At 34.4% G+C, this 21,688-nt stretch overlaps 1 protein-coding gene, 1 long non-coding RNA gene and 1 other non-coding gene across 4 annotated transcripts; 2 read left to right on the forward strand and 1 right to left on the reverse strand.

Moving 5' to 3' along the window:
* Positions 1–4,502: 4,502 nt before the first annotated feature.
* On the reverse strand, positions 4,503–7,381 carry LOC147289249 (uncharacterized). Of its 2 annotated transcripts, none has more exons than XM_086237510.1 (4): positions 6,921–7,381; positions 6,479–6,812; positions 6,326–6,390; positions 4,503–4,709 (listed from the first exon to the last, which is right to left on the reverse strand). In XM_086237510.1, exons 1-4 carry the CDS (start codon positions 6,932–6,934, stop codon positions 4,649–4,651), a joined length of 474 nt encoding a protein of 157 aa, XP_086093636.1. In that variant the 5' UTR covers positions 6,935–7,381; the 3' UTR covers positions 4,503–4,648. The 2 variants fall into 2 exon arrangements, with proteins under 2 accessions (XP_086093636.1, XP_086093635.1); XM_086237509.1 differs by having other exon boundaries at positions 6,278–6,390.
* A 3,897-nt stretch (positions 7,382–11,278) lies between these two features.
* Positions 11,279–13,285, forward strand: LOC147289250 (uncharacterized). The gene is made up of 2 exons (XR_015121298.1): positions 11,279–11,524; positions 12,996–13,285. It is a non-coding gene; the product is annotated as an uncharacterized LOC147289250 (long non-coding RNA).
* A 1,663-nt stretch (positions 13,286–14,948) lies between these two features.
* Positions 14,949–15,021, forward strand: TRNAA-CGC (transfer RNA alanine (anticodon CGC)). Its single transcript has one exon. It is a non-coding gene; the product is annotated as a tRNA-Ala (tRNA).
* Positions 15,022–21,688: the final 6,667 nt, after the last annotated feature.

Genomic DNA, 21,688 nt, shown 5'->3' on the forward strand with positions numbered 1-21,688 from the left:
CCATACACTATTATATAGCACTTAAACATATCCCAAAGCAAATAGGTTTAATAAACTAAAAAGTGTCATACTGTCACTTGCACTTTCTAGAAAAAGGGGCAAAGCTTGTGCTGCATACAAATCAGAATCATATGTAAATGGTAATTGTGAATGTTATATAAACAAATTTATGAGTAATCTTTGTTTACACATGTCAAAATTGTTCCTTAAAGAACTTATATTGAAGAATAATACATTATGATTGAATTTATTTAACACAATTTAATGCAAAACTTAATGCGAATTCCACCCCAGCTAAGCTTGTCCAAGGACACCAGTGGACAAGAGGACCATCTGAAATTCAAGTGTAGGGAACAAGTCCCTCACCCTCCCAAACCAAAGGCTAAGGGGATGGTGCATTTTGGAATAAGCTAATAATACAATAAAACAAGGTGGTCTTTTTCTTGGCCTGGGCTGTACGAGACCTCCCTCACAACAGGACAATTTGTGGTGGTGCCCATTACCTTTCTGTGGAAAGGGGCATCTGAGAGTCACCCATGTGGCATACATAGGTCACGTGGCAGCGTGTGGTTGAATTGTGCACATTTGAACTGAAAGGTGGAAACCTCATGGTTTGATAACAATGGTCCTCAAACTATACTCCGATTTCTCACTTTTTTTTTTAACGTAAGCAGGAGGGCCAAAGGCCCAAAGCATAGACACCTAACCACCCACTACACTAAGATGAGAATGGAACATAGCCGAGGAAAGATCCCCTGAAGTTGGGCTTTGAGGCGAGATGGGCTCAGAGTAGGGCAGGGGATGTAATGAAGTTGGGCTTTGAGTAAAGTCGGGTTTGAAGTGATGTTGGGCTTGAACCTGATCCAATATTCATCAAAGTTGTAAGGCGTAAATAGCAGAAAATAATTGTTTATTGGACAATACTTGAGTCACTCCACTTCCGAAAAATGCTTGTTCAGCAATGTAGACTCAGTATCAGAATCATTCATTTTTTAGATCACCTATTAAAGATTATCTCTGCAAAAATCAATTCAATCGGAAATCATTTGATTAAATAACTGTTATAAAATAAATTGAATAAATGGACAGTTTATATTTAAATAGTGGTTTATTGACCAAACCGTCCATTAATTCCATTTATTCAATAACAGTTATATAACCAAACAATTTTTTATTAAATTAATTTTTTGCATAAATAATCTTTAATAAGTGATCTAAAAAATGAACGGTTTCAATTCTAAACCTGCATTGCCGAACAATTATTTTTGAGAGGGTTGGGTGTATATGGCAGCACCCCTGAGGTGACCCACGTATTGTGTTTTTTTATTCTTAACTCACTTTCTTTTTCATCATAATGATTATTTTTAACCATAGTTAAAATATAAGACACATGGCAAACGTCTAATACAGTGGTGATGCTCACCACCAAATTAAGGTGGTGAGTGAGCAAATTTGCTCTCATAATTTTATAGGTTGTTATATCTATCAACATAAAATGCGGACATTCTCACAATTGCCGATCTCTTGAGGTAACAAAATTAAGCATTACTAGCCGGTAGTTTGATTTGATCATACACTTAAACGAACGGATAAATTATTATGTATAATTGATATATTGCTACGTAATATAAATAGTCTATGTGTTCTAATATGAGTGAATGTTATTAATACTATACCCTATAAATATAAATATATCCAATAATACTTTTATATGTTGGATTGTCTATATCACATGGCGGTATATCAATTATACCCAATAATTTTTCAAACGGATGACTATGATATAGATTAATGCTATGAATGTTAAATTAATTTATATCTCAAATTTGAATTCAAAATAATATATTACTTTACATTAAAATAGCAATTTACTAATATCAATTAGTTAGATTTGCTTTAAGTTGTAAGCAATCTTGGAGGATGGATCGATATGGCTAACTCATATCTCCAAACATGATGTTCGTGATTGATTAAAACCCATTCAATAAATTTTGGCGCAGTGCCTTGATCAAAATAAAAAGAAAAATACATTATTGAAAGAGGTTGAAACTTACAATCTTTGCTAAAAAAAAAAAAAATTACTTGATTTTTTATTATCAAATAATTTAGTTGATCAATGAATTACTTTAAAGATCTATTGATTTTAGATACTAAATTTTAATAGGTTTGTCTTTTAGATATCAAAATTTAATAGCATTTTAGATTAGATATTAGTTGAAAAGTCAAACATAATAATATAGTAAAGGGCACTATTATTCACAAATATTACATCACATGCCACTACAATAAAAAAATATGGTCAATTAAAAAAAAAAAATTAGGTTTGTGTTTGACTGCTACGTAGTAAAACGATTTAGGGTTTAGCTCCCGAGTTTTGGTTAGAGTCCAAAATCCGAGACCTAAACCCTAAGACATAAGTTCCGAAACTCTAATTCTAAACTCTAAACCTCATTTATATATCATGCACCCCATTTGTTTACCTACATCATATTTTTATACCCTAAACTAAATTAAGGGTAACGTTGTAATTTTATGCTCATAAGTACAATTAGACTATATTAGCCAACTTTCAAGACAATATAAAAGACAAAAATGTCAAATGGAAAGGCCCAAAATAAAGGGGCCAACATGTTTGTGACATAATCTAAAAAACTACATTTAAATTTAGTAGTTCAATTGAATATTACATGATTTTCATGCTATTCTAAAAATTTATTAGGATTTGATACTTAATTCTAACTTTCTATTACTTTAATAGCAAATTACAAAAAAAGTCAATAAAAGTTTCAATATTACAAATAGGTCAATACAAAATTTCCTATTCCATATTAGTCAATGATATATTTTAAAAAATTACATTTTAGTTAATGGCCCAGCCCATTTTAGTCACTAAGCCCAATTCACTTAATGATGTTATATATTTTAGTGCATTGAAAAATACCAATTTGCCCATCCCTTTTTTTTTATTACTTATGAGTGTAAAATTATGACGTAACTCTTAATTTAGTTTAGGGTATAGAAATAGAGTGTAAGGTATATAAATGAGATTTAGGGTTCCGGAGATTATGGCTTAGGGTTTAGGTCTCGAGTTTTGGGCAGACCGAAAACTAAATCTTAAACCGTTTTGCTACATAGCAATCAAATACAAACCTATACAAATCTAAATATAAATAATAATACATGTTTATTAATTTATTGTAATTTATATATATATTTTTTTTGTCAATAGTGTCTAAAATATAATTATGAAAAAGTGCGTTGATCAAAATATAATTATCCCTTACTTTACTAATATAACATGTCAATATATATAATTTTTTAAGATCATACATCCAATTACTCGTTCAGTCGTTCATCATATATCCACTTATGCCCAAAGAAGGAATGGTGATTGCGTTGGTGCGGTGCAAACAACATTACCATGATGAGAAATACTTTTTATCTTCTTATTTATACTTTTTACAATGATTTTTTATTTTATTTTTTTCATTTCACAGTATAATTTTATAATTATAATAATTTATTTTTTGGATCACAATTTAAAGATTTTTTCTACAAAAAATCAATCTTAAACTAAATGATTTTACTGATTTAATTGATTTTTTTGCAGAGTTTTTCCTAGGATTGAAAGAAAAATGAACTGCAGAGTAAAAAAAATAAATAAAAAGGATGGTGGAGATTTACGAATGTAGAATTATATTCCTATAACCATTTGTATAGTTACATCGAGTCCAAATGTGCAACACATTACAAATTTACAACTATAACCACCAATTTCTATTGGTTGTCCCACATTCACTCTCTCTCACACACACACAAACACATTTCCCTTTTCTCCTTTAATTTTTTTCTCTATCTCTCCATTCCTCACCGAAGCACTAAGGACCCAGCAAGCAATTTCCTGTCCACTCCCACCTCGCAACTTTCTATTTTATTTAACTGTCGTCTTTCTATATGTCTCATTCTCTTTGTTTCCCCTTCTCGCTTATTCGGTACAACTTATTCCTTCCCTTGCTCTTAAATAGATTGGCGCCCATTGTTGCATCGTTATTGCTATCTTCAGTATCTTAATCAGTTCAATCGCTTTGGTTCTCTTTGATTCTTCTATCTTTGTTCAGAATGAAAAAGATAATAATAAGAAAGAAACATCGTTTGGTGGAAAAGATGATGTGGGTTTTGAAGAAATGTGCAAGAATAATGAGATGTGAGATCAACTTACAAGGTTCAAAATGTGTTAATTTTAGCGAGATAGTGTATGTAGTTAGCTAAAGTGTTGATATATTGTTTAATGTGAGCAATTTCCTGATTAAACAAACAGAATGGGCAAAAATAAAAGTGAACAATACACATGGCCAAATGTTGAGAATTAGAGTGAGAATTCGGAATGCAAATAAAAAGAGAGGACTAAATTGAAAGGGAAAATGATTGGTAAGGTTTTTTTTACTTGCAGTAAAGAATGTGTCAGATTGCAAAATTTTCACCACAACCATTCCTCATCAATGCAGTTGAAATTATTTTGAAACTTTCATTGTAGAACAACACATATACTTGTCAATTTATAAAATCTGAATTTCATAAAAAGCTCTTGAATGATTCCAGCAAATATCATCAAAATAATTTGAAAGCTCTTTGCATCATAATAAGTGGATCAATGAACTTGTACAGAATCCACCTCTTCCCCTTTTGCCTTATCCTCTTCGCGTCTTCCACTGTTTCAGCGTCAAAAACAAAACAATATAATTAGAAAATTCATAAGAAGATTTGAAAGAATGATCGAGTACCAAAACAAAAAGAATGATTGAGTACAAAGTTCAAACTTAGAGATAGGTGAGTGAATTGAAGAACCAGATAAGAGCATAATCTAGCATAAGCGAAAGAACAAGAAAATAACATGATACAGAACATTCTAGGTAAGATAACGAACAATTTCCATAATAAAAACTACATATAACATGAATTAAGTTTGTAAATAAAGAGGGCACAACAAGACAGAAGACTAACAACTGATATTTACTTTGTTAAAAATCCTAATTTGCTAGTGTTTTCAACATTGTTGGGGTTTTGCATGTTTAAAGCCATAAATTGGATTAACATAACTATGGGTCTTATAATATAAGCTAACTTCATCTTCGTCTTCTTATACACACGAGAAAACCCAAAAAAATAACTTGACAAATCCATTAACTCATATCCCAAGTATTACAAACTATAAAAAGAATAACAAAGACAAGTAGAAATAGTCATGAGAGTGAAGGTTTTGAAAGCCAAGATTTAATTCCATAAGGATCACCGTATAAAAGAAATGGATGTTGGTTTATGCACAAGCATATGATTAAAATTTAAATTTACATGTAATGGTATCATAAGCGGGTCAATGGGATTCTACATGATCTTGCTCTAGAAGAATTGATGTAAACTCATTGAAAGAAGCGTAGACAGAAACAAAAGATCACATATTTCTTCAATCTTATCTACCACTCAGAAGCAAAACTCAACCAAGCATCATTTATCCCGTTATGTTACTACAAAAACCCAGACCTACCCTTCCATGAACATACTTCAAAATTGTAGTTACTATTCTTTAATGCCTGCTCACAAAGTTTCATTTTCTTGTTGATTACACAACCACCTTTGCATTACCAACTAACATCACATTTTGATGAAAGGATAAGCACACTTTAATTGGTTGGTTGTCTAACAATGCACAAAATGCGATAGGAACCAACTTACTTTTTTCGCTGAGGAAAATTTTCGTAACAGCTTAATAATTTGTCGTAGATAAAGAAATAATGAAAATACTCACATCTTGAATTTGTACTTAGATGATGAAGTGCCAAACTGTATGTATAGGCTGACAAAGTTGGACTTGCTTGTTGCTTATGTATACATACAATTTTAGCAAACTGTTGAAGCACACTCTAATACCTAGAAAGTCTTTGGCACAGTTTAATAATTTGTTGTAGAAATAAATAATGAAAAGAATCACATCTTAAACTTGTATTCTTGTAGTTGTACATATTATTTATTTGTTGTTCAAAATTGATGTTTGCTTTATGCAGACAATAAAAACTCTAGATTCCGTACATATCAGCTGAACTTGAATATCTTGGATTACTTAGATGACTGAAGTGCAAAATTGATGTATCTTAGCCATCCAAATTGGATCGATCAGTGGCTATTGAGGTATTATTTACAAAACCTAACTTCTAATATACATAAAACTAGCAATAAATTAGTTTTAAAAACATGTGTACTTTTTGGGAAAAAAGAATCAGACCTCCTTTTGTATAAGAAGCCCAGGTCATAATCAGATTGTAAGAAGTACCAGTATATTGATGTTAGCAGTTCAGGGATGAAGCCACAAAGTTTTTTCACCACATCATTTTTTTCCTGCAATAATTTGACTGCCATAACCCGGTTGCCATAACAAAAAGTTAAACTAAAAGATTATAACATAAAGTTAATATAAAGTCCATACCATAACCCGGTTGCCATAAATATTTTGATTGATGTGAACAATAATGTTCCTCGAAAGCTGGATAGCACATCCTATATTTTCAGGATATGTACCCCTAGAAAGAACATTTGCAAAGCCCTCTTCCTTCTTGATGTTGTCATGAAATTTGATTTTCTTACATCCAAGCACAAAATTTATATGATCATATTTAACTTGTCCGACATTCCTCATGTCATCATAATTTCCTTCTCTGCTGTGAATATATCCAAGTTCTGTTGTAGCATCTATCGGAAAGTAAAACCGTTCGGTGGAAGACACTAGGAGAGGATGGTGCCATAGCTTCTTAAAAGATACACTACAAAAAAGGAAAAGAAAATGAATATAGAACAACAAGCAACTATAGTTTAAAAGTTGATATCAAACATGTGATAGAAATGGTGCCATATCTCAATACATTACTTACTGCAAATCAAACATGTCATAGAAATGTTGCAACTCTGTATTGTTTAATTCGGGTTCCTATTGAAACTCTTCCGTCCATTATTCTCTGCTCTCTAGCAAAATATTTGGTAGATAATCCAACAAGATTTGTAGATGGTGTTCTGGTTGATGGTTACAGAATTCTTATTAGGTAAAGTTTGTTTCTAAAACTTTTTTTATTCATGTTAGTTTTATTTAACAATGTCATTAACATTGATAAAGTTTGTTTCTAAAAATGTTTATTATTTTAGTTTTATATAACAAACTCTTTTTTTTTTTCTTAAAAGAGATGCATTTGATACACTATTAGAATTGGAACTGGAATTGAGGTTCTATTTGGATATGGAACAAATTGAAGTTATTAACGGGCATGCAAAGGTCAACTTTATTCCAATCGATGCTCAAAGGGGTTATTACACACCTAAATCACTGATTGAGACTATCATAGGCCTTGATAGAAACAAACTAGATGAGTGATTTAGGTGTGTAATAACCCCTTTGAGCATCGATTGGAATAAAGTTGACCTTTGCATGCCCGTTAATAACTTCAATTTGTTCCATATCCAAATAGAACCTCAATTCCAGTTCCAATTCTAAAAGTGTATCAAATACATCCTTTTTAAGAAAAAAAAAAATGAGTTTTAGAACATTGTTATATAAAACTAAAATAATAAACATTTTTAGAAACAAACTTTATCAATGTTAATGACATTGTTAAATAAAACTAACATGAATAAAAAAAGTTTTAGAAACAAACTTTACCTAATAAGAATTCTGTAACCATCAACCAGAACACCATCTACAAATCTTGTTGGATTATCTACCAAATATTTTGCTAGAGAGCAGAGAATAATGGACGGAAGAGTTTCAATAGGAACCCGAATTTCCTCAACTACTTCTACTTGTGGAGCCTCCTCAACAGGGTTAGTACTAAGTGGAGGGAAATTAGCTGGATTCATAGAGGGAATTTTGGGAACTGGCTGGCAACGTAACACTGTATCAGGAACGGTAACTATGGGGTATACACCCTGCATTTTTCTATGAACAGAATGAGAGTTTAGGGTGAGTATCGGAATCACATAAACATATACAAGCTATATAGAAGATGTGTTTATCACAATGTCTTTATCCACTGCTCAACTAGTTGGATTCTCTTAATTTTGTTTGCTGATATGTATATGTGAATGTAAGTAAACCTAAGAAATTAATGTGCATTGGTGGGTGCAAGTGTCTCGAATTAATGTGACTTTGTCATTTGACTATATAGTAGTAAAAGTAGCTCAAAGTTCATATGTAATCCCTTTGTTCTTATTTTTTGCCCTATTAAAGCTATGAAATTGTCATAGATAATTGTCAAGCAAGGCTACAGATACTGACATGCATGGCATTTTATATAGTGACACCTAGCTAGCATCTAGTGGCATGGCTTGGAGAATCAAAATTGTCCAAGTTTGCCATGTGTGCTCAAAACGTAGACCTGGTCAGTGGTCACAGTTTCATATATACCAAAACCTCATTCCTACTCGTCTGTAAAATGGGAAATGGAAAATCCCCAAGTGGTCTTCCACACTGAAAGGACCAAAGAGCGTTTTCTTGAAAGGGATTGTTGAAATTCTTGCACACTGACAGATTTTAGCCAAACTAAGAGGGCAATCCCAAAAAAAAAAAAAAAAAAAAATCAAAACATCAAAACAGTGTCTGAGGGGCAATCCGTAATAAAATTAATCACAATACAAGCAGAATTCCTAAATTTTAGATATCAATAATCAGTGGAGATTATAAAGCATAGAAGTTACAAAAGCAAAAGAAAACTAAAAGAGATTAAAGCTGAGGAAGAGAGAGTATGAGAGTGGTGCAAAGAAAAGAGGAAAGACGAAAATGAAATACCAGGAGATGAGTCCTGTACTCTCCTGTGAGGCCGTCGTCGCACTGAGACTCTGAAACCCTAGAGGTCTCCTAAACTATTAGTCTATTACGTACGGCGTGGGAAAAAAAAACCACACCTATTTGACCTTTTAATTTTGCCGTTCTTCAAAATAAAATTTGCCAAAATTACTTTTCGGAGAATTGAACCGGAGTCCAGCGTGCAAAAAAATGTATGTAATTCCACTATACCACAATTAAGAATTGTTTTACAGTTGCTGAAATCATTTTATTTATTATATGAAAACCTGGTATAAATATATTTTTCTTTTTCTTTTGGACTGAGGTATAAACCGTATAATTGTATAAATACTTATTACATATGAGAAACCCTAACATCACCTTTAGTTTGTTTTCACATCCTCGTCCCAGTGTATCACCATCCTAAGGGTGGTGTAGCATTACCACTCCATTTATTATCAATTAACATGTGTCATACTAGTAGGGTTCTTCCCTCATAACATTCTCCTGAGATCAATACCGAAAATATCGAAAACGTCTCATTCTGTCCTGATCAGTCTCATCCCAGAGCCTTACTGCAATCGAGGCCAGAGTGAAACTTTGAATATTTACAGTGATTTTTTGGGACGGGTTGGTACCGAACCAGTATCGAACTGATTCGGTTCGGGACAAGATGGTACTATAGCCCCAAAACGCCCACCCCATCCCGTACCAGTCCCGAATCCAAAGCATGAGACGGGAACGAGATGAGGTTAGTCTCGTCCCCCCGTCCCGTGCCCACCCCTACCTGCAACACCGAAAAAATATGAAACTTACTACATTGAATTATATTGAATTTTTACATGGAAATCCGTCATTTGATTCGATGATGTCGTTTTTTGAATTTTGAAATCCAATCCAATCAAATTAGATTGGAACGGTCGGTTTGAGCAGATTAATAAATATTTTTGTTGGGCCGAAGAATACCTCAAATTGAATTGGACATTTTCCTAGAGAAAACAAATATAATGGGGCTTGGACTTGGGCCTCACACCTCGGCCAGATTTTACAAATGTAGATCCAGCCCAGATTTGATAGTCTTCTACTCTTGTTGATTTAAAGGTAACGCGAAGCACAGAATCAGAACTTGGAAAACCTAGAGTTATCAACAGATCAAAAAGGAAAAGAAACCCTAGATAGATCGAGGCGAAAGGGAAAGGGGGATGGACATGAAGGATAGAGTGCGGCTTGATTTAGAGAAGTCTATGTATATATTTAGCATTTACTACAAGGCTGGTCGCTCTGTTTACTTTATCCACGCCATCAAATTGATAGATTTATTCTGGCGCGGTGATTGTGAGATTCTGCTCGGAGCTGATGATGACGGGGATGATGGTGATGATCGCCGTGATCGCCGTGATTATTATTATTCTGCAAAAACCAAGCGTACCAGGTACAGCAATGACTTGCGAAAAGTGGCTTCCAGGTACGGCAATGACGGGGATGTGGGTTGCGGGGTCTCCGGCTTAAAAAATTATTTTCGCCGGCGGCATAGTTTCCTTCAAGAGTGAAGATAATCCTCAACCAAATTATAGTAAAAGAGTGTTTGAGACTGATTCAACCAACCCTACCATCGAGGAGGAAAACTGTTTTGGGAATTTCCAAATAGGGAAACCTGAACCCCTGCTGGTTGAGGTGGCCGGAAATCTCTATGCTCTCGCCGGATTGCCTTCCGCCGGAATGCCCAAATCTAAACTTACTTTTGAGGTATTCGACGGGTCATCCAAGAGTTGGCTCCCTCTGCCTAGGCTTCCATTTACCCCTTTTAGCTATTCAAGACCTCATGCTTTTACTACTTGCTTCTCTTATGCAATTGCGGGCACCAAGATCATGGTCTCCAGCCCAGGAAATGTGGTGCACTGCTTTGACGTCGCCGACCCCACAAAACAATGGAGGAAGCTCCCTTCCATGTGCGGTGGTCTCTCTTTTCCCTTCCATGGCAGGGTTTAGTGGTGGACTTGGATGATGATCGTGATGGTACTACTGAAAAGCTTATGTTTACCTATCAATTGACCCCTACAAAAGGCTGGGCTATAGTTGCCTACCGCATGTTCAATGATTCTATTAAGCTCCTCAAAGCTTTTAAGCCACTACCATCACTGCCTCCTGGATTTTCTGGACACCTCCACGATAGCCTGGTTCATTTAGGCGATGGGTGTTTCTCCCTTGTTATTGCCAGGAAAGTCTACGCCGTTGGAGGTTATTCAGATATGGAAGAGGTAATTGCGCTTGAGAAGATGCGTCTTCTGGTCACCACATTTAAGTTTCAATATTTGAAATGGAAAACGGCGGAAGAAACTAGTTGTGGCCTTGTGGGATTGTTAGTAGTAGCAGTGACCATGGCTCAAATGGTTGTTCAACTACTGCTCATGGCTCAAATGGTTGTTCAACTACTGCTCATGGCTCAAATCCTTCAATCTTAATTGGCCAGCACCAAGTATTTCTGGGTTCAATTACTGCTCATGGCTCAAAGGGTTCAAGTACCGCTCATGTCTCAAATGGTTCGAGTACCGTTCATGGCTCAAATGGTTCAAGAACTGCTCATGATTCAATTTGTTTCGACGTCAGATGCTTGGGGTCTCGTATTTTAGAATATAATTGGTCTGGTGATCCTTATCCTGTTGAGGAGACCGCGGACGCCGATCTGCTTGGTTGCTTTGTTCTGTAAGTCAGTATCTTCTTTTCCTTCTGGTGTTCCTTTTCTGATTTCTATTATTAATTTTGTGCCAAACACTTTCTAGGTATTAGAGTAGTATTAGTGTGCTTATATCAACTCTGTGCTTCGTTTGTAAGCAATTATACATATATAGGCAATAGTCATACTTTGTCAGCCAATACATACAATTTTGCACATCATCATCATTCTATTGTCTGTGAGGCTGTCCAAGTCTTAAACTCAACCTGATATTGTAAGAAACCCGGACTTTATCATCTGCTGCAAGCAAATTCATGAAACATCAATATTGGAAAAACAAATGAATTATATGTACACGACTAAAGCTTATAACTACTCAAGCTGCATATGCATGTGATTAATTCTTTTCTTCATAATGATCAAACTGTTAGGAAAATTTTCCGCAGAAAACAAAGTTAAAGATGCCACATGCGCCATTTTGTGCATTGTTAGGCTATCAACTAATCCGTTAGAGTTTGCTCATCCTTTCTCTGACAGTTTTGATTCCAGCTGGTGCTTTTTATTAAAGTTTGTGAAGGGTTATGCTAAGGTTGTTATGTAATCAAGAAATATCAAAACCTTATGATCAGCTGGTATTCAAGCATAGTAACTAGAATTCAGAAGCTTCTTGTTCATAATAGGGTAGGTCGGGGTTTCTGTAGTAATATAAAGGGTTAAACGATGCTTGCTTGAGTGTGCTTCTGAGTGTAGAGGGATAAGATCGAAGAAAAATGTGGTATCTTATGTCAATCTAATGCCTCTTTCAATGACCTTCCCATCACCTCTTCTTGATGGAGGATCATGTTGAATCCCATCGACCCACTTATGATTCTGTAATATGGAAAGTTTAATTTTAATCATCTACTCGTGGTTTAAATAAAATCGACATCCTTTTCTTTTATAAGCTAATTCGTTTTGGAATTAACTCTAATGCTTTCAAAACCTTCACTCCTCTTATGAGTTATGACTCTTTGTGTCTGTCTTTATTACCCTTTTGTGATAATGTTATATTCTTTTTGTATTTTGTAATACTTGGGATTTGAGCTAATGGATTAGTCAATTTATTTTATGGGTATATTACTTATATCTGAGTTAGAAGAATAAGTCAGTTTTTGTTGCAAGACCTAAAGTTATTTGGATGGATCAAATCAACTCGATATAGGAATCGCTAGTAGTATGAGATTTTTTAAACACAAGTTTAACTCAGTTGCAAATCTTGTTTGTTAGTAAGAGAACAGTAAAGGAATATCTCTGAACCTGTTCAAACTCCCCTCGATAATCTATTATGTATGTACACACACTCACACACATACATATGTCTTTGTATCTAATTCTGCTTGGCCAGTTGTGATTTATGATTTTTTATATGCCGGCCAGGTTGTGATTTATGATTTCTGGTTTTGATGTTACTATTGTTTTACTTGAATAATTTATGAGTTTTTCTTTGTAACTCTGGAACAGGTAGTTAATTAATCGGCCAATCTCTACTCAAGGACCATGCAGTCAGGAATCGGGCGAAAATGGGATCCTTTTGGAACCTACTAACCTAGTTAATTTGGACTTGTCCAATTGGTTTATTTAAATATGTATGCCCTTTTGGAAGCTAGTTAATTTAGACTTGTTCGTACATTTCATCAAGGTTATTTATATGTATGTCTGATTCATCTTATAGCTTTATAAAGACAATCAGAAGTAGCGATCAATCACTTTATCTATATTCAATGAATAGACTAGGGTACTCATTGAGTGAATTTTATATGCATACATAATTATATATAGCCGGAAAAGATGGTTTTGTATGCAACGGCTAATTTGCTACTCACAAATCCCCTAGCCCCGTGCATTGATTATTTGACTCTGTAACAGGGATTATTTATTCGTATTTGATCCGAACTCATTTATAATACTTCCACCAAATCTATTACAAATTTTTTTATGCAACCAAGCACATCATGAATGTCGGAGCTTCCTTTGAACCCTATAGGCCTCCCACTCCATTCAGCTATTTAAACTTTTTCTCTTTATGCAACTGCGAGCACCAAGATCTTCCATGTGTTGTGTTGGCTATTTTCATTTATGTGGCAGGGTTTTAGTCCTGGTCCTCCTGGACCTGAGGATGATGATGATAATGAAAAACTAGTGCATACTAATTATCAACTCACCCGTAAAGGTTGGGCTATAGTAGGATTACTAGCCAACCGCATGCCCATTGATTCCATATGTAAGAAACCTGGACTTTATCATCTGCAACAAGCAAATTGAATCATAGCTAAAGGTTATATGAATTCTTTAAAAATATCAATTCAGTTAAACCTAAATGTTAAAGAAATTTCTTCAAAGCAATCAAACCAAACTCATTATATGAATCTGCGAGGAAAAGAAAATTGTACTCCACAAATTTAACCAACTCCTCATATTAACAGCGATGCTCAAACTAACCAATTTGGACTCCTACCCACCCAAAAAAGACTACCATGACCAACATTGACCCACAACACACACAAGTTCCACGATAGGCAAAAGCTGAAGCTCGAGCTCAAAGTTAAGCTATTTAACATAGTCAGCCAACCCATAAACGCATCTACTATATCTTTGCCCTTGAAAAGTCCATCTCCGGATGCTGCAAGAAACCATGCAATGAATATTAGTAAATTAGCAAAACCAGAAGATGCAAAGGGTAAAATTTCATAACGGAGTGAGTGAGCAAGTGTTGAAGAGCCTCAAAAAATCAGCTCAGACATGAATTTCTTCAGGATCTCTTGCTTCTGCAGTTCATCACTCGTTGGAAGGCCCATCTGCTTAGAAATGATGATGAACCAAAACATGCAGGCATCCACATCCATATGCAAATATATATGTTCACCGGGGATCAAAGGACAACAAAAGGATGGGTTGCTAAGCGTTTTTTTTTTTTTTTTGGGTCCAAATTTGCTAAGAGTTACGATTTGGCATCATCAAAGAAAGTAAAATTTTCAAAAGAAGTAGGAAATCAATTATTGAAACTTTCAAATGGACCGGGGTTTTTTTTTGGTGGGCTGTCACTTGACTGAGTTTACCAAACTATCATCCTTTTTATTATAGTTTGGGCTGAGCTTCTATAGCCCAGACAATCCTGCATGCAAGTCTGCTGTTTGATTTGCTTTTTTGGTTGAGACCATATGGTAGTACCCAAATCTTCAAAAGCATTATTCCTTTATTACGTGTCCAAATTAGTTTACTCCATAGTGCCTTACATGTATATATCCCATAAAAAATATGTAATAAATGCATTTTAAAAATAATAAAAAAAAGAGAGAGACCTGAGGAAAGAAAACGACAACACAAATATATTTGCAAATTTAATGACACTACTGTCCACTGCAATTACATTGAAATAGCATTCCATTTTGTCTACATCTCATCAATCGATCATTTGGGGGTGTAGCTCATATGGTAGAGCGCTCGCTTCGCATGCGAGAGGCACGGGGTTCGATTCCCCGCACCTCCACTTTTTCACATTCATCCCAAGCCAAAAACCAACCTCTATCATTCTTGGCTCTTTGAATCAAATACATCATCACCTATTTTTTGTTCATCTAATATATTCATCAGAGCAGGCTCCTTCTGTTGAGGTATACCTCAACTTATTTATGTTAAGGTATGACCTTGTTGGGGCCCACACGAGTCGTTTTGTGGCGATCCGAACCGTTCGCAAGGATCATCTTCATTGATAGATCATCCTTGCAAAAAATTAGTCAAATCCGAAATCATTTGCCTATCTAACTTTGATAAAACAAATGGACGGTTTCATCGAAAATATTTGGTTCGTCCATTTATTTGATCAAAGTTAGATAGGCAAATGATTTCCGATTTGACTAATTTTTTGCAAGGATGATCTATCAATGGAGATGTAAAAAATGAATGGTTCGGATTGACACAAAACGACTCGTGTGGGTCCCAATAGGGTATACCTCAACATAAATAAGTTGAGGTATACCTCAACAGAAGGAGCCTGTTCATCAGAGATGCACATATATCACATATAAAGTATATGTTATGGAATTTGCTTTGAATATATATATGGAACTCAGAAACTAGTCAGAGTCTCAGATCACTAACTTCCCTTCTATTAAATCTTGGCACATATATCCAAATATCAAATAGCTAGCTAGCAATATTTACCCTATTTCATCCATTAGTTTTTCAGCACTCTGCATACAAAAATGGACAACTATTCAGATTATGATGGAGATGGAGGTTCCCAGAAGATGAAGAGTTTTCTCATGATCATGAACCCATCAAACAAAGATGGTTGCTGGGAGGGGGCGTCTGCTTCATGAACCCACCAGAATTTTCAAGCTGCTACAGGAGTTGGCCCCTCTGACATTGACCTTACGTACCTTAATTGGTCAAAATTGTTTCTGGATAGTGGGTACCATCCGTGGTTAATTACAGCTAATGTTGGTCAAGCATCGTCTTCGCCAATTCAATGTGGGCACTAACTGTATTTTATGTGATCTGAGTATAGTCTAACTGATAGTCACACTTTTCTAAGATATTTTAAGTTCAAATTTTCTCACAACTGATGTATAGTCTATTTTTCGAGTTTGTTAGAAAAGGTTCAAAGTTTAAATTTATCCTCATTCTCTTTCTTAATGATGTTTTGTGGGGTGAACACAATTTGGTAACGAATAAAACATTGCATTTTATTTGAAAAAGAGAGAATTTAGTTTTGAGACATCTTTCAATAAAATGAAGATAAATGTCACTAAACTAATACCTAATGGATTGTAATGACTAACATATGTTGAAGATATTACTAGTGAAAAAGAAAGCCAATTACAATGTCTGTTTGCGTTTGGTTTGTAGTTTGAGACACAATGTGGTCCAAACTCCCAAATGGGTGCATGAACTACCACTAACTCAACATGGCCCATTCCACAACCATTTTATATCATTTTCTCTCCCATTGGTGATAGTTTAGGCCCAGAGATGATGATTCCTTGTATAAACGACAAGCTCGGGCATAATATATACATGTACTGGCCTATCACATATCCAACCCCACATTTTTTTTATGAAATCATAGCCACTACTCTCATGGAGTTATCTATCAATCAACATAGTGGACAATTGTCATTAAAACTATATGCCTAAATTTTCTAGAAAAATGTTGAGTTTGAAAATGGTCTGTCTAATCAAAGTAAACATGGTATTAGTACTCTTTCTCTATAAATATATCTAGAGATTTCATTCAACAAGTTTGTGCATAGTTTGAACGAAGTTTAAAATATCCATTTAACACTTAAAATTCCAAAGTCGATTCTGAACAATTTCTACATCTTAAAGTTATTGATTTGTAAAATTAATTTGTCATTTGAACGACTATAAATCCCACAAAACGGGATGTTATTCCTAAAGAAGTTCATTTGTATATGTATTGGTGTAATCATATATAATTAAGGTTTGGTTTTCTCTGATTTTTTTCTTAGAAAAAAACAAGTTTTAAGGTTTGGTAGTGGCTTCCTTTCACTTTAAAGTGTAATAGATATTATAGTTAATTAGCCTAATCCTTGGTCTGTGATTGGCTAGGGAAAAGTCCGGTAAACAATGGGTATATCAAGTTGTTCTTGTCACTTTTCTCTTGTGAAAAAAGGTCATACGTGGCACCGACCAAATTTATTTATCAAACTACACGTGGCAGTGTGATTATGGTTTGAATTAAACAACCTCCGAGTGAATCGTGAATTCGTGATGTTAGTTTTTTGTTGTTTTTTTTTTTTTCTTGGGGGAGTGATTTTTCGAGAAAAATTTAGGTCCTTTTGGACAAATATTTAGTGTCACTTTCTTTTTTCTTTATAAAATATTTGATGTGACTTTCTTTCACAAACTTACTAAAAGGGTGGAAAAAGAGCAATTATTCTCCAATTAAAACAAGAAAACTAACACATACAAAGTCATATCATTTTACTAATGTTGCTTTTAGAAAACTTAGTTCGGGTTCATGAATATGATAATGACCTCACTTTCTTCACATAATCACTATATACTTGTAGCTGATGGTGATCGTGAATTCGTGGTGGACACGTAAGTGGGCCCGCGTTAATTGTTATGTAACAATCACTTGAAAATTGCATCAATTTAACTCAAGTTAAGGTTAGTCGAAGTTTTTTGATTGACATTGTTTTTCGAATAGTACAGGTGTTGTGGCGAATTCAATCATTGGTTAATTTATTTTTTAATATAGTTATCATTTTTAAGAGGTTTTATTTCACCACATCTATTAGAAACTAACTTGAATTCGTTGTAGATTTACTCGCTAAATTTTAATCTGATACCAACTAATCACCTTAAAAGTTTGGAAAATGTTACTTGTGTTGGATTGTTGTCTAAAAAATATGATGCAGCTTGGATATCTGGAGTTGTCACTTTAGGTTTTATTTTTGCTCAACTTAAAAATGTATTGGTTTATCAAAACAATTATATTCAAAATTACAAGTTTGTATGAATCTTCAGGAAGTTTTTACATTAGTCATGGTAGGTTAGTTTTACTTTTATATTAGATAGAATTATAGAAATAAAATAATTGAAAACTACGCTTTTTCACGAATTAAAACAACATAGATATGAAAAAAAAAAAAAAAAAAAGTTTTTTTTTTGGTCCAAAGAAGTGAAAAAAGTTGGTTCAGCTAAAATGGATGTTTTTGACATTGCCATCATGCAAAAAAGTTGGTTCAGCTAAAAAGTTGGGCCCCCATAATATAAAGTCTTTCATAATATAAAGACTTGTAAGTATGTGTCTTTCACACATATAATAAGGAAAATTTTACAAACAAAATACATATTTGATAGTTGTTTTATTTTAGAATATTAATTTTGATTTGTGTTAATCAATGATACATACTTTTATTTTGTGTCAATTAAGGATCATGTTTTTTTTTTTCCAATTTTTATCTCAACTTTGGCTCGACATTGGACCCATCAAAACTTCACCAAATTCAGAAAAATTATACTATGATTAAAGATATGCATCTCCTCTTTACAACCATATAAAAATCACCTAAATCGGATCTCTACAACTCCAGATAATCGGCCCCAAAGTAGGGTACCCGAAACTGTCTGATTTTTCAATTTTTTTTCTCAGAGATCCGATTGAACATTTTTTGGTACTCAACTTTTGAGTCATTTATTTGGAGTTGTAGATGTCTGATTTGAGTGATCTTTATATGGTTGTAAAGAAGAGATGTATACTTTTAAACCAAATATAAGTTTGCTAAATTTGGTGGAATTTTGATGGATCTAATGTCGAGCTAAAGTTGAGATAAAACAGAGTCCTTAATTGACACAAAATAAAAATATGTGTCATTTATTAACACGAATAAAAATTAATATCCTAAAATGAAACAATCATTAAAATATGTATCATGATGTAAACTTTTCTCAACTTTTAAATTTTATTAATATTAAAGTATTATTTAATAGAGTTTATTTTTACTCACCATAACAAAAAAAAATAGTGATAAATATTATCATTTTAATTGATGAATAACGTGTGTCACAAAAAGATAATGAAGTAACTAGTGTCACCCATCACCGGAAAGGCGGAAATGCTTGGTGAGCAAAAATAATTCCTTATCTGATATAAAAGATGCCACTATCAACATGCTGTCATCCACATAACGCAATAATGTACCTTTTTCTTAGCTAGCTAGGCTAGCTAGCTACCATCCATTTCATGATTTCGACGGTTTTGGTTTGGTTCATATAATCATATGCAAGACATTGTAAACCCCAATTCCCAATGCAGAAAAAATATTTTGGGTTAAATGGTATCTGTCATTTGACAGCTGAAACATAAACCTCCATTATTTGGCAAACCATTCCTTGGATTATTAAATTAATGTCATTATCAAATTATAATTCCCAAAAAAGAGAAAATGATTGGAACACTAAAATCTTGACCAATTAATGAGTCATGCAGATTTTCCGGAACATGCTGGTTGGCTCCTAATTCCTACACACGTCGAATTTATACAAATGAATTCATTTATACACATGACTTCACTGAGTATATGTTGCGTTGTTTTCGGTAGAGAAGCATGTGGACGGCTCCACAAACCATGCCCATGCGCCCATGTCTGTGGCACCCAACCAACCCCCAAGCTCTCATGCATGGAATGCCTCTCAATCGAGTCTTAATTAATGAATGCCAAGCTTATGAAACATGAACATGATATGAATGGCTTTCATACTCGATCATTCTCAAATCTAAAAGCCAAGGATCACCTGACCTAAAAAAAAAGATAGGGAACAGTACTAGTTAATTTGTTTCTTAGGCCCCTACAATATATATTAAAATGGGTTAAGTTTCTTGCTCCTCAAAACTCACAAGCAAAATAAATTCATTGACGGCTTTAGATTTAAAGAAGATTGCTAGCTAGCATGAAAGAAAATAATTTCGAGGGGGTAATAATTGGGAGCTTATGAGTTATGAAGTAGACCTGGCTAACAAAAAAATAGTTTTTTTTCTTTTTTTTTCTTCCTTTAAAAAAGAAAAAGAAAAAGACAGAGCTCCAAATGTATTATTTAGCATCTGGATCATGGAATCTAGGCGTCTACAGTGGCGAATTTTTGCATCAGATATGAGAAAGGTAAGGTTGTCAACCATTGCTTAGAAAAGTAGCATGTATGCATGCTCCAAAATAATGAATGTGGATATGCTAATTTATATGAACTTCTGTTAGAAAACAATTCAACAAATCATGTGATTAGCAAAAAACAATAGGCCCTATGTTCCCTACCATCAGGGAATAATAGAAGTAGCCACATGCATGCTACTCTTTTATAATTCAAAAATGTTGTTATCAATTTGGTCAACTATTTCCTTTGATTAATTACTTTCTAGATTTTTTCTGGAATTGGAATTAGACAAACACATCATTCCTTGTTTATACAGAGGATATAGTACTCTTCTAATTAATTTATGTAGAGCAAATTACACATAAGTACTTCAAGTATATCTTCTATTTCAAAAATAATAAAAAAATAATAAACTTCAAAAATAAAATAAATAATTATAAAAAATTAAAAATTAAAAATTAAAAACCCTAATAATTAAATTATAAAAAAAAAAAAACATTTATTTTCATTTTCTCTCCATTTCTCAGCCCCTCGATTCTATTTCTTCTCCCTCATATCTCTCTGCCCGATCTCTTTCTCCGGCGCCCATCTTTGGCGAGAACCTCCATCTTCTTCCTATCTCTTTCTCCGATGACTTGTGGGTCTCAGGTTGCCCGCTACCCCTCCCTGATTCTATCTTTTCTCTCTCCTTACTTTCCTATCTTTCCGATCTCTTTCTCCGGTGACTGGTGGGTCTCGAGTTGCCAGCCCCCCTAATTTTGTCTCTTCTCTCTCCTCACTTCTCTCTCTTCCTGATCTTTTTCTCCAGTGCCCATTTCTAGCGAGACCACCCCCATCTTCTTCCACTATCTTTCTCTGGCGACTGGCGGGTCTCGGGTTTTGGGGTTTCGGGTGGTGGGTTGATTTGTGTGGCTAGGAGGGAGGAGGGTTGCTCGGGTGGTGGTTGTGGGTTGGGGTGGGTCTCGAGTGGTGGTTTTGGGTTGTGGTTCGACGACGGGGTGTATGGCTGGGAGGGAGGGAGGAAGGTTGCTCTGGTGGGTCTTGGGTGGTGATTGGTGAGTCTCTGGTTTTGAATTGCAAAAGCACAATGGAAGGAAGAGGCCGGGTTGATTTGTGTGGGTCTCAGGTGGTGGTTTTGGGTTGTGGTTCAGCGGCGAAGTGTATGGCTGGGAGGGAGGAGGGTTGCTCGGGTTTTGGGGGTGGTTGTTGGGTGGGGAAGGAGAAGGGGTTGCTGGTAGGAAAGAAAGAGGGGTTGTGGGATTGGGTTTATTGCAGATGGATTTTTGGTTGATTTGTGTTGATTTATTTTGATGATTTTTATTGATTTTTTTATGGTTCTAGGTTGATTTGTTGGGGAAGAAAGAGGCCTTGTGGGTTTGGGTTTACTGCAAATGGATTTTGGGTTGATTTGTGTTAACTTATTTTGATGATTTTTGTTGATTTTTTTCATGGTTTTGATTGATTTGTTGTTTGTTTTTTTTTTTTTAAATTAAATTATTGATTTTTTAATTTTGTTTTTATAATTATTTCATTTT

The sequence above is a fragment of the Dryas octopetala genome, chromosome 3, assembly GCF_963921425.1.
Source record: "Dryas octopetala chromosome 3, drDryOcto1.1, whole genome shotgun sequence".
In the NCBI taxonomy this organism is placed as follows: Eukaryota; Viridiplantae; Streptophyta; class Magnoliopsida; order Rosales; family Rosaceae; genus Dryas; species Dryas octopetala.